The following is a 13,898-nucleotide window of genomic DNA, read 5'->3' on the forward strand; positions in this document are numbered from 1 at the left end:
TCTATTACAATTAAAAATAAATAAATTTCAAACTCGCCTTATTCCCGCTCCCACGCGTCCGGCAGCCATGGAGACCTGCTCTCTTCTGCGCAGGTCTCCAGGGGGTTGAACGCGGCGTCTATGAAAGGCGCTGATTGGCTGGACAGGATGACTTTCCCTGCCAGTCAGTCAGCGCCTTTCATCGACGGAAGCGTCACTGGTACAAAAGGTACCAGTCGCTTCATTCGTGGAGAGGCGCTGAATGGCCGGGCACGGAACGTGCCCGGTCATTCATTGCTTCTAATTGTACCTGTGTCCTTGCGACACAGGTACAATTATAGTGCAGGAGGAGGGGGCGCTGGTGCCCCCCTCTGAACTGCGCCCGGGGAACATGCCCCGCTTGCCCCCCCGTAGCTACGCCCCTGCTGAAACGGTCTAATAAGGGTCTCCGTTTATACAAACTGTCAAAACTGGGGTCATCTCTGGATGGGCACGGCTTATTATCCGTATAATATAAGAAGCGACGTATTGCCTAATTTTTTTTTTAGGTTCTAGTTCAGTTCTGAAGTTGCTTTGAGGGGCCCATATATTAGAAACCCCTATGAAACACCCCATTTTAGAAACTAGACCCCTCAAAGTATTCACAGCATTTAGAAAGTTTATGAACTCTTTAGGCGTTTCACAGAAATTTAGAGCAAAGTAGAGGTGAAATTTACATTTATTTTTTTTTGTCAGAAAATCCTCTTTATACCATTTTTGTTTTTTATAACACAAAAGGTTTTATCAGAGAAACGCAACTTAATACGTATTGCCCAGATTCTGCAGTTTTGAGAAATATCCCACATGTGACCCTAGTGCGGTAATGGACTGAAGCACCGGCCTCGAAACAAAAGAGCACCTAGTGGATTTTGAGGCCTCTTGTTTTTTTTTTTTTAGGCACCTTGTCCGGTTTGAAGATGTCTTGTGGTGCCAAAACAGTGGAAACGCCCCCCAAAAGTGACCCCATTTTGGAAACTAGACCCCTTGAAGAATTCATTGTAGTTTTCTTGGGGTGCATGCGGCTTTTTGATCAGTTTTTATTCTATTTTTAAGTGGCGTGGTGACTGAAAAACAGCAATTCTACTATTTGTTATTTTATTCTATTTTTTTTTTTTACAGCGTTCACCGTGCACTATAAACGACATATTCACTTTATTCTGCGGGGCGATACGATTACGGCGATACCAGATGTTTATAGTTTTTTTTTTTATGTCTTATGGCATTTGCAAAATAAAATACGTTTTGTAAAAAATCATTCACTTTTTGTGTTACCATATTCTAAGCGCCAGAACATATTTTTATTTTTCCATCAAGAAAGCCGTGCGAGGACTTATTTTTTGCATAACGAATTGTAGTTTCGATCAGTACCATTTTTAGGTACATGCGACTTTTTGATCTCTTTTTATTCCATTTTTTGGGAGGTGAAGTGACCAAACAATTGAGATTCTGGTACGGTTTATTATTATTTTCTTTTACGGCGTTCACCGTGCGGGATAAATAATGAAATAATTTTGTAGTTCAGGCCGTTACGGACGCGGCGATACCAATTATGTACAGTTTATTTGTTTATATATTTTTATTAATAATAGAGGACTGATAAGGGAAAAGGGGGGATTTTTACTTTTATTTCTTTTAAAACTTTTTTATTTTCTTATTTTTACACCTTTTTCATTTTTTTTATTTTTTTTTTACTTTATTACTTTGTCCCACTAGGGGACTTGAGGGCAGGAGGCCCTGATCGCTATTCTAATACACTGCACTACATGCGTAGTGCAGTGTATTAGAGCTGTCAGCTACTCACTGACAGCAAGCATAGTGGGTCCTGACTTCGTCAGGACCCACTAGGCTTCCGTCGATGGCAGAGCCGGACGCCATTGTTTGGTGTCCGGTTGCCATAGTCCCCATCGCCAGCCGCTATCGTGTAGCAGGCTGGCGATTGTAGCTTAACCCCTAAAAAGCCGTGATCTCTATTGAACAGGGTGTTAATCAGCGGGGACACAGAGATCGGCCCCCGCTGTAGGAGCTGCGGCTGCTGCTGTACGAGACAGCAGCTGTCACAGCTCCTGTATTTGTTGGGAGGACGGCCGAAATGGCCGTTACTCCCGCGACGTACTATTCCGTCGCTGAGCACGAACGTATTGGTTAGCGCGACGGAATAGTACGTCGCTGAGCGCGAAGGGGTTAATGTGTGTGTATGTGGCTGCACATAGTGCTCACTGTGTGCTGTGTAAATGAATGGAGAGAAGTGTATGGCGCTGATTGGTCCGCGTCATACACTTCTCTCCAACGCCCACTTGGTCAAAAAGTAAAACATGCCGAGTTGGGCATTAAGAAACTCATTAGCATAAATCTAAAATAGGACATATATTACAGTGCCGACCATATTATGTAGAAGATAGGGCATTTATAATGTGGTGATAGAGCCTCTAAGTGCCAAAAAGAATCACAGTAGTTTATTTTTGAGTATCTTCGTATTTCTAGGTGGCTCATGTTGTCTTGGCCAGTACAGGCTTCAGTGGTGGCCTAGAGGAGGACAGTGGGGGATCTACAGAAGGGCACTGCTCAATTCCGTGAAACTAATTTTCAGTGATGGAATTATTTGGCTAGTCCATATGTCACGTGCATGCTCATAATGGCAGACCATGTTGACAGACTCCGCTTAACTGCATAAGAAAGGCACACGTGGTTTATTAGGTTTTGTTCACACATGGCAGATTTGTTACAAAAATTTCTGGCAGAAATCTGCTGTTTGTAAACATGCCCTAACTTGTATCTGATTTACACATTTATATGAATGGGCAACCATGTAACCTGTCACGTCAAGAATCCGGAGCGGATGATGAACAGGTGAAAATACCTCGGTACTGAAGTAGCTAAGATTTTTCTATAGAAAGAAGTGTTTATACTCTGTATGCCATGTAGTACATAATTAACTCTATCTGCACCTACCACAGTACTCCCCACTAATAGACTTTTTTTTGGTACTATGTGGAGAATACTAATAGTTTTTTGCAAGGCTGAAAGCTAAAGGTTGTTCATGTAAATACTACATATGTGATGTGACTGTGTATAGATTGTCCTTACTGGAATATGTTCCTGTTATTTCCTTGGAAGAATATTTTTTTTTTCCCTTTCAGGTAGTGACGTCCTATTGTCCTGCAAGCAATCTACCAATTGCCAGAGTTAGACAGGTAATGTAGAGAACATGGTCTTTATTCGTGGGTACCATTTTTTTTTTATATATACAGGTTTCATGTGACTTTACAAACACGACCTTGTTTTGGGAGTCCACAATGATAACCGTGTCATTTGTTTGTGGGTTTACTTCACTTGCGATGACAGCGGGTTTAGTAAACTTTGGAAGCCTGTAGAATGCTAAAAGCTGAATTTCCAGTTATGAGGTTACACTATGGTCCCACTGTAGTCTTCAACTAGATGATGCCCTTGGATTTGGTGACTCTTTTTCAACCCGAAATGTGTTCAGTGGAGTAGTAACTATCCTGCTTAGGATGGTAGTTGCAAACCGCCATGCTCCACCCAAGTTGGAAAGCGTTTGGAACTTTTTCAGAATTTTCCATGGTTTAGTTTCTATGTAGGGGAATATTTTGTCGTGAATTCCACCGTTAATATTGCAAAGGGAGAAATCCGAGGCAAGTCCCCAAAATATTTTTAAAAAATATGCGGCATACGATTTTTTGCCCCGCTGCATGTACATGGAGTTTTGTAAAACACAATTCACTTTCGATGTACTTTTAATTTTGTTTTACATTCTGCATTAGAAAGTCTGCAAAAAATCATCGCTAGTGCAGTGTAAATGAATGGAGAGGAGTGCATGATGCCGATTGGTCAGCGTCATACACTCCTCTGTACAACGCCCACTTGGTCGAAAGTAAAAGTACGCCCACTTGGGCATTAAGAAAGCTCATTAGCATAAACCAAAATCGCTCCTAACGTTGTGAAAAAAGATCGTTTTTTTTAAATAAAAAGCATTACTGTCACCTACATTACAGCGCCGATCTCCTTATGTAGGAGACAGGGCACTTATAATGTGGTGACAGTCTCTTTAATTCTATGTCATTCTGAATTATAATTATTGTGCAATTCTCTATTTCAGGCCACTCTTGAAGAATACAATGAAACAGTCAGTAAGGCAAAAGAAGCCTGGAAGATTTGGGCAGATGTGAGTGGAATAAATAAAATAGATGCTGAAAAGATTAGGGTTCAGAGCTGTATTTGCAGTTCTGCAGGTTGCTACTGAAAGCAGTTATTAGACCCCTTAGGGTATGTTCACACGCAGAGTCAAAAACGTCTCAAATTACGGAGCGGTTTTCAAGAGAAAACGGCTCCTGATTTTCAGACGTTTTTTGTGCCACTCGCGATTTTTGTGCCGTTTTTCGCTGCGTTTTTTAGGCCGTTTTGGAGCTTTTTTCAATAGTCTATGGAAGACTTCTCCCAAAACGTCCCAAGAAGTGTCCTGCACTTCTTTTTCGCGGCCGTTTTTTTACGCCTCCGGCCATGGCGGGGGCCCGTGCCGGCGGGCCACACGTGCCCCCTCATGCCGCGGGCCCCGTAGCAGCTGCTACGGCGGTAGTTACGCCACTGTATCTGTTGCAGCTCTAACAATTAGTCTTCTCTCTGTGAGGGGAGAGGCAAGAGGGCTATAAGGCTATATTCACATGACGTGAAAAAAAAGGCTGTTAAAAACAGATCAACTGTCATTTTTTTTGTGGCCGTCTGACAGTTTTAACTGGCATTTGCCATCTGTTTTTCATGGTCGTTATTTTTTTTTATTTGTTAGGGTTTTTTGTCCCAACCCCTTAAAAACCCCACGGTGCCCACTGGTAGACGGTGCCACCTAAGCTCCCTCTAGGAGCAAAATCCCTGGTCAGAGTGCTCTGACTGGGGATTCTGCTCCTAGAGGGAGCTTAGGTGGCGCTATATACAGGGGGGGTGGGTGTAGGCAGACGAGAGTACAGCGCTGCTTACACTGAAGCCGCACTGCACTCGTTCAACCCCGTTCCAGGCTGCCAACGTTTATATACGTTACAAATGCATAGGGCATTGGCAGCTAGAACGTATATAGCCGTGTGTTTTGAAATTCTGTTGTATTATTTTAGAGGTGAATAATAATGTTCTTTTCTTGTCTTTACATTCTAATTTTCATACAGATTCCTTCTCCCAAGCGTGGAGAAATAGTGCGCCAAATTGGTGATGCTCTGCGAAAAAAGATCCAACTCCTAGGACATCTGGTACACAAACTGAATCTAAATTATATATGAATGACGCGATAAGCAGTAGAATGGTTGGTAATGGGGTTGTACAGATTCCAGTTGTTTTGTGCAGATATATCTGCGTCCCAAAAGTGAAAAACAATCAGCTGGTTTTTACACAGATCTTTAAAGTCGTGTTGGGCTTCTACCCCTTTTGAGTCAAGGTCTATATGAGAAAATTGGCCCACATTCGTTGAGCAATGTACGCCAAGTTTTGGTGCTCACTGTGCCGCTAAAATGTTGCAAGTGATGACGTGCAATATTTTAGCTGTAAAATTTGCGATTAGGCATGGTCTGAGGAGACAAAACTGGGAAAAGCAAGGTTGGATCCAGCACGAAAAATACGATAAAATGGAAAGGATTTTCCAAGTTTAATGGGCCAGTAGTTTGGCTGGTTAAAATCAGGATCTGGGTACACAGCGTGATATCCTGATAGTGTAAGGAAAAATTTTAGTATTGATGGAAAGCCTACGCGTTTCAGACGCTGCGAGCGTCCTTAATCATGGCTTCAGCCATGATTAAGGACGCTCGCAGCGTCTGAAACGCGTAGGCTTTCCATCAATACTACAATTTTTCCTTACACTATCAGGATATCACGCTGTGTACCCAGATCCTGATTTTAACCAGCCAAACTACTGGCCCATTAAACTTGGAAAATCCTTTCCATTTTATCGTATTTTTCGTGCTGGATCCAACCTTGCTTTTCCCAGTTTTGTCTACTCAACGTGTGCCGACATGAGGATCCGTGCATGATTACCCAAAATCATATACACAACAAAGGTGAGCTGGAGGTTCTTCTTTAATTAATGTGGAACAGAAGGAAATGGCACACATTTTGTCCAAACCTATACCAGCTCATAGCAGGTGTTGATTTTATTTGCGAACTGTCACAGTTGATAATACGGGCGCAAACCACTCCAACTACCTCCTTTTACTTAGACTGATGTAGATATTGCCAGTCTTAGTAAATGGGGGGACATTGACCCTTCCTTTTATCACTAGACAGCTACTGTATATAATTCTTTGGTAATTGAGCTAGGGCCTCTGTGTGGATCTGTGCCCCTGACAACTTTTTGACTTCGCTACGTCTCTCTGCAATTAGGTCTCGGTAGAAGGTGTTTGAAATATGTCCCCTGATAATGTGTATCCTTATAACATTCCCTTAAAAGGAACCTGTCAAGTTAAATATGCAGTCCTATCCGCAGCCAGTATGTGTTAGAGCAGATGGACCTAAGCAGATTGATATACAGTTCGGTCCAGAATTATTTGGACAGTGACGCAAGTTTTGGCATTTTAGCGGTTTACCAAAACATATTGAATATACAGTTATATTATCAATATGGGCTTAAAGTGCAGACTCTCTGTTTTAATTTGAGGGTATTCACATCCAAATTTGAGGAAGGGTTTAGGAATTACAGCTCTTTAATGTGTAGCTGCCTCTTTTTCAAGGGACCAAAGGTAATTGGACAATTATCTCAAAAGCTTTTTAATGGGCTGCATGGGCTATTCACTTGTTAATCCATCAATTAAGCAGGTAAAAGGTCTGGAGTTGATTCCAGGCGTGGCATTTGCATTTGGAAGCTGTTGCTGTGAACCCACAACATGAGGTCAAAGGAGCTCTCAATGCAAGGGAAACAGACCATTGTTAGGCTGAAAAAAAATAGCACAAATGTTAGGAGTGGCCAAATCAACAGTTTGGTACATTCTTAGAAAAAAGAGTTCACTGGTGATCTCGTAAACTCCAAAAGGCCTGGACGTCCATGGAAGACTACAGTGATGGATGATCGCAGAATCCATTCCATGGTGAAGGAAAAACCCCTTCACAACATCTACCCAAGTGAAGAACACTCTCCTGGAAGTAGGTGTATCAGTATCTAAGTCTACCATAAAAAGAGGACTTCATGAGGGCAAATACAGCGGGTTCACCACAAGGTGCAAACCATTAATCAGCCTCAAAAATAGAAAGGCCAGATTAGACTTTGCCAAACAACATCTAAAGAAGCCAGCCCAGTTCTGGAACAGCATTCTTTGGACTGATGAAACTATGATAAGCCTGTACCAGAATGATGGGAGGAAGGAAGTGTGGAGAAGGCTTGGAACGGCTCATGATCCAAAGCACACCACATCCTCTGTAAAACATGGAGGCAGTGTGATGGCATGGGCATGCATGGCTGCCAAATGCACTGGGTCACTAGTGTTTATTGATGATGTGACTGAAGACAGAAGCAGCCTGATGAATTCTGAAGTGGTCAGGGATATACTTTCTGCTCAGATTCAACCAAATGCAGCAAGGTTATTGGCCGTCGCTTCACAGTACAAACGGACAATGACCCAAAACATACTGTGAAAACAACCCAGGAGTTTTTAAGGCAAAGGAGTGGAATATTCTGCAATGACCAAGTCAATCTCCAGATCTCAACCCGATCGAGCATGCAATTCACTTGCTTAAGACAAAACTTAAGGCAGAAAGACCCACAAACCAGAACAACTGAAGACAGCTGCAGTAAAGGCCTGGCAAATCATCACAAAGGAGGAAACCCAGCGTTTGGTGATGTCCATGGGTTTCAGACTTCGGGCAGTCACTGCCTGCAAGGGATTCTCTACAAAGTATTTTAAAGGAACAGTGTCATCACCCAAAAAAATTTTCATATGTTCAAGATGTTAGTGCTTTATTAAAAACGTTTATATTTATTTGTGTGTTTGTGTTTTACTTTTTCTTATTTTTACACTTTTTCTTCCCTATGGGGGCTGCCATTTTTTGTTCCATTTCTGTCTGTGTCGATTAACGACACATACAGACATGGAATACGGCAGCCACAGTCCCATAGGGACTGCGAACGGCTCCCGTCCCATTGACTTCAGTGTACGGCGTCTGTGTGGGAACTGCGCATGCGCCGCTCCCACACAGTCCAATTCGAAATTTGGCGCCGTCCGGCGCCATTTTCCTGTGGACCGGAAGTCGCGGCCGGACAGTAATATTACTACTTCCGGTCGCGGCTTCCGGATTTGTGCACTTGGACCAGCGGCAGCAAACGGAGCGGACGGGCCGGAGGGAGCCGCGGCGGCAGGAGCAGGTAAGAGATTTCAATGTATGTTCGTGTTTGTGTGTGTTTACTACTGTATGTAAACCTACTACACTGTGTGTTAGCTCAAAAAATGGCGACACAGTGTAGGAGGTTACACCGTTCAAACCCCTCGTTTATCCCGGCACTAGCCAGGATAAAGGAGGGGGGGATGCTGAGAGCTCACTAGAGCGAGGGCTTTTAACCCAATGTTGCAATGCTGCAATTTTGGGAATAGCTCCATCTAGTGACCAAAAATGGGTAGTATTATAATTTAGAATTAATTTATAATATTTCCTGACTCGTGAAAAAAATAACAAAAATTTGAACAATGTTTAATCACCCACACACTAAATGTTTAATTTTTAAAAAAAAAACATGTTTTTCTGGCAACACATTCCCTTTAAATACCAATTTTATTTATGGTAATGTTAATTTGTCCAATTACTTTTGACACCCTGAAATGAGGAGGCTGTGTAGAAAAATGGTTGCAATTTCTAAATGTTTCACAGGATATTTTTGTATAATCCCTTGAATTAAACCGGAAAGTCTACACTTCAATTGCATCTCAGTTGTTTAATTTCAAATCCAATGTGGTGGCATGCAGAGCCCAAATCATGAAGATTGTGTCACTGTCCAAATAATTCTGGACCTAACTGTATACTGTTGTGGGAAAAGATTCAGGGTAACCTATAATTTATTTATCAGAATCCCTGCTGACTGTGAGCTAGAGTCCAGAGGGTGGTCTCAACCATTGACAGCCTTCCCAGTATGAGTGATTGACCGTTATTTCTGTATTCACAGAGTAGGACAAGCCACTGTACTCTTCTGCCCGGAGTTAGCAGGTACCTACTGTATTTTTCAGACTAGAAGACGCAGTTTTTAGCAAGAATAAATTTTGCATCTTCTAGTCGGCAGTCAAGGGACCCGGCAGTGCCAGGCCCCGTGACAGCTCCTTACTTAACCCCTTCCCTACCCATGATGTGCCGGCACGTCATGGGGAGGGGATGATGTATAGAGCGGGCTCACGCGCTGAGTCCGCTCCATACACTGCAGGTGTCCGCTTCTGACACGCTGCTCTAATGGCCAGGAACAGCTATCGCACCGTTCCTGGCCGTTTACCTTGTTAAATGCTGCTGTCAATAGCGACCGCAGCATTTATAGTGGTTTTCCCATGAAGGACATTTATGACATATCCACAGGATATGTCATAAATGCCAGATAGATGCGGGTCCCACCTCTGGGACCCACATCTATCTCTAGAACGGGGCCCCGTTCTATTTTACCTGGCTCCGCTGTCTGCCGGCCACTTCCTGGTTACATGGTCGAGTTAAGCAAACTCGCAGTTTCCATAACTCCCATAGAACTGAATAGTAGTTACGGAAACAGCGTAGCATGCTGCGCTGCTTCTGTAACTGCCATTCACTACTATGGGAGTTACGCTGTTTCCGTAACTCATCCATGGATTGCAGTGTATTGTACCAGCGATCTAATGATTGCTGGTTAACCCCCTAGGGGAACTAATAAAAAATTGTCTAAAGTTAAAAAAAAAAAACAAACTTTTTTTTCTTTATTTTTTTTCCCCCAAGCACAATGTAAAAATAAATAAATAATAAAAAAAATTGGTATCGCTGTGTCCGTAAGAGTCAAACTATTACAATATAGCATTATTTGACTCACACAGTGAACGGCGTAAAAAAGAAATACATTTAAAACCCCAGAATTGCTGTCTTTTGGCTCTTGAATGTGGTGAAACTGAACAAATAATTTTTTTGTAACCAATGGTTTTTTCTTTGTAAAAAGTAAAATATGAATTTTTTTTCCTATTTTCTGTGGTCTAAAACCTGTGTGCGTCTTCTAGTCCGAAAAATACGGTAACTTTTCAGGTGACGTTTCAGAATAAGCTACTCATGTGGATACCTGAGGAATAACACGATTTCTGGCCATTTGTATGACTTATATATGACCTTATTTAGCAGTTCTGCAGGCTCTATGTCTAAGGGCAGATTTACACGAGCGTGTGCGTTTTGCGCACGCAAAAAAGCACAGTTTTGCGTGCGCAAAAGGCACTTAACAGATCCGTGTGTCATCACATATGATGCGCGGCTGCGTGATTTTCGCCCAGCCGCCATCATTATAACACTCTGTTTGGATGTTTGTAAACAGAAAAGCACGTGGTGCTTTTCTGTTTGCAAACATACTTTTGACTGCTGTTGCGCGAATCACGCGCGTCCCACAGAAGTGCTTCCGTGTGGTGCGCGTGATTTTCACGCACCCATTGACTTCAATGGTTGCGTGATGCGCGAAAAACTCAGAAATATAGGACCTGTCGTGAGTTTTACGCAGCGTACTCACTGACCGTCTGCACTGCCCCATAGACTAGCATAGGTCCGTGCGACCCGCGGGAAAAACACGCGCGTTGCACGGTCGTATTACACGTTCGTGTAAATCCGCCCTAATTCTCAGTCTTTGAGTTAGTGAGCGGATCCTAACGGCTTTCATGTCTTCTATACACTGCACATAGGATTCCCCTCTTCTATCTATCGCATATATAGAAGCAGCATGGATGAGATTATACAGCAATGTGAAGTGTAGCTGAGAATCCAGAACTGGGATGACAGAAATCTTACCAGCAAATCTGGGTCTTTCTCACTCGGCTTCCTCCCCCTCCAGAGGCTTGTATGCAGCATGTGTTGCTGACACACTCTCTGCTTCCTGCTCCTCCCTCCCTTGTCTAGAGACATGTATAGTCAGGCATAGAAGAGACACCCCCACCTTCTGAAGTCCATCTGTAACCAGGGACAGCCAATGCTTGATATGGGGTGGATAGCAGATTGCAGGAAGGGAGACACCTAGTGGCAGTAACTTCACACAGAATTTACATGGGTAAAACCATTGCGTTTTAACAGTAAGGCTGGGTTCACACGACCTATTTTCAGACGTAATGGAGGTGTTTTACGCCTCGAATTACGTCTGAAAAAAACGGCTCCAATATGTCGGCAAACATCTGCCCATTACTGTCAATGGGCTTTACGATGTACTGTGCCAACGACCTGTCATTTTACGCGTCGCTGTCAAAAGACGGCTCGTAAAATTACAGCCTCATCCAAAAAAGTGCAGGTAATTTCTTGGGCCGTTTTTGTAGCCGCTTTTCATGGACTCCAATGAAAACCGCTCCAAAAACGGAGTATGTTCACACGCAAACTCAAAAACTTCTGAAAATACGGAGCTATTTTCAAGCGAAAATAGCTCCTCATTTTAAGATGTTTTTTTGAGCAACTCGTGTTTTTCGCAGCGTATTTTACGGCCGTTTTTGGAGCTGTTTTTCAATGGAGTCCATGAAAAACTGCTCCAAAAACGTCCCAAGAAATGACCTGCACTTCTTTTTACGCAGTGTTATTTTACGTGCCGTATTTTGATGATGCGTAAAATTACGCCTCGTGGGGAACAGAACACCGTAAATCCCATTGCAAGCAGTGGGCAGATGTTTGGAAGCGTAATGGTGCTGTTTTTTCAGGTGTAATTCGAGGCGTAAACGGCCCGAATTGTGTCTGAAACCAACGCGTGTGAGCATACTCTAAGTAAATTACAACGTTGTTTTATATCCGGTATACTATTGGATCAGCATAAGGCTTCGTTCACATCTGCGTCCGGGCTCTGTTCACGGGTTCCATGGGACCTTTACGTTAGGAACCCATGAACGGAACCCTGACTGAAACAAATGGAAATCATAGGTTTCCGTTTACATTACCGTTGTGCAAGGGTTTTGACTGCATCCAAACCGTAGTTGACTGCGCTGTTCATTCAGTCAAAACGACGGAACCCTTGCACAATGGGGACAAACGGAAACCATTTGGGCTGGATCGTCATCATTGAAATCAGTGGTGATGCAGACAGAAACCTATGATTTCCGTTTGTTTCAGTCAGGGTTCCGTTCATGGGTTCCCCTGACTGAAAGCTCAGACGGAACAGAGTCCCGATGCAGATGTGATTGACGCCTAAGTTGTTGTTTCTTAAATGAACAATAACTTTTAGATCAAGTTATTCTGAATCTACATATCAATCTTCTCCGCTTCTCCTCCTGCTCTATAACCAATGGCAGATTAAGTAGACCATAGGCCCTGGGTAGTTACCCAAACTTGGGCCCCTCCCCCCCCCTTCACCGCCGCGCCGTAACTGTTGTTAACACTACGTTTTTGTGCAAGCATTAACAAATGGGTTTTACGATTCCCCTTGTCAAAGGGCTGTGTCCCTACATACTGACCGTCTCCAACCATCGCTGACTGTATCACACTGTGCAGGGACACATCTTCCTGACAAGGGGAATGATAACACCCATTTGTCTATTCGTCCTGGACTGCACAAGGACTTTGTGAAATACAAGGATTTCCTTTAATAAACATGTCAGGAGAGGTGACGGATTCTCTCTAAATCCAGTGACTCACAGGTGATGACTTCTCAGATTCTTGTATTTTTTATTCCGCTTGTCTTCTCCATCTGGTCCAGACTTCATGACGACTTCTCCCGGCCATGAGCCATTTCTGCAGAATTTGCTATTCAGATGTCTTCGGCTCCTCACTTTTCCACACCTATAAAGTAAGATAAAATTATGATGATGCCACACACTGTACCCGTAAATATAATCGCACTATACACTGCTCCCCTGAATAAAATCGTACACACCAATACACACGGCCCTCCCCTTCTTGTATATTGCCACACAGCCCCCCCCCCCAAAAAAAATAAAAATAAATAAATAATTGTACTTGCCTTGCCCTGTTCCCGCGACTGATGGTGCAGAGCGCTGCACGTTCTCCGGGCAGGATGCTTGCGCAGACCACTGTGATGCAGTGACATCACCACGCCGGCCTGTGCAGGGAGTCTTCCCAGCGCCTTTATAGGTTGCAGGTCTAACGTTGCCTGCAGCCAATAGTATTAATTTGTATCTGCGTCCTGAGGACGCCGATACAAGTGAATGTGGCTGTCGCTAGCACAGAGGCCCCCTCCGGTGCTAGCGATGCCACTGGGCATGAGGGCACCCGGCCCGAACCGCCCTTATGATCTGCCACTCTCTGATTTGTGGGCAGCCTATTAGACTGCATGTCTGACGTGACAGGTTCCCTTTAACTTACTAGGGCCTCCTTTCCTTTTTCTACAATCAATTATTGTGCGTGTTTGTGTGCGCTCCCTGATGTATGTACATGCATTTTTATTTTTCAGGAGTCTTTGGAAATGGGAAAGATTCTGGTAGAAGGCATTGGTGAAGTCCAAGAATACATCGATATATGTGACTATGCTGTAGGCCTTTCCCGTATTATTGGTGGACCCATGTTGCCATCAGAAAGTAGGGAACTTTGAATATGTTCAAGAAAAAAGTGTAATGGATGGATGTATTTAGATTTCCCTCTCCTGAATTAAATAGGAACACACAAAAAAACCTTTAAATGTTAATGATGCTGCCATATCTGAGGGAAGCCAGGTATAGAGCCAGATAATCTGAGTAGATTGATAAATTGTTGTATGGGAAACTATTCCATATAAAATGTAA

The 13,898-nt window shown here is 43.3% G+C and overlaps 1 protein-coding gene across 1 annotated transcript in view; it reads left to right on the forward strand.

The window, feature by feature from the left end:
* Window positions 1–13,898, forward strand: part of ALDH7A1 (aldehyde dehydrogenase 7 family member A1) — a 75,281-nt gene that overhangs the window by 12,284 nt on the left and 49,099 nt on the right. Inside the window, exons 2-5 of the mRNA XM_075836069.1 lie at window positions 3,156–3,209; window positions 4,133–4,198; window positions 5,187–5,267; window positions 13,571–13,694. Coding sequence (XP_075692184.1) covers window positions 3,156–3,209; window positions 4,133–4,198; window positions 5,187–5,267; window positions 13,571–13,694 — 325 coding nt within the window. The remainder of the gene's footprint in view (window positions 1–3,155; window positions 3,210–4,132; window positions 4,199–5,186; window positions 5,268–13,570; window positions 13,695–13,898) is intronic.

The sequence above is a fragment of the Rhinoderma darwinii genome, chromosome 1 (assembly GCF_050947455.1).
Source record: "Rhinoderma darwinii isolate aRhiDar2 chromosome 1, aRhiDar2.hap1, whole genome shotgun sequence".
NCBI classification, from domain to species: Eukaryota; Metazoa; Chordata; class Amphibia; order Anura; family Rhinodermatidae; genus Rhinoderma; species Rhinoderma darwinii.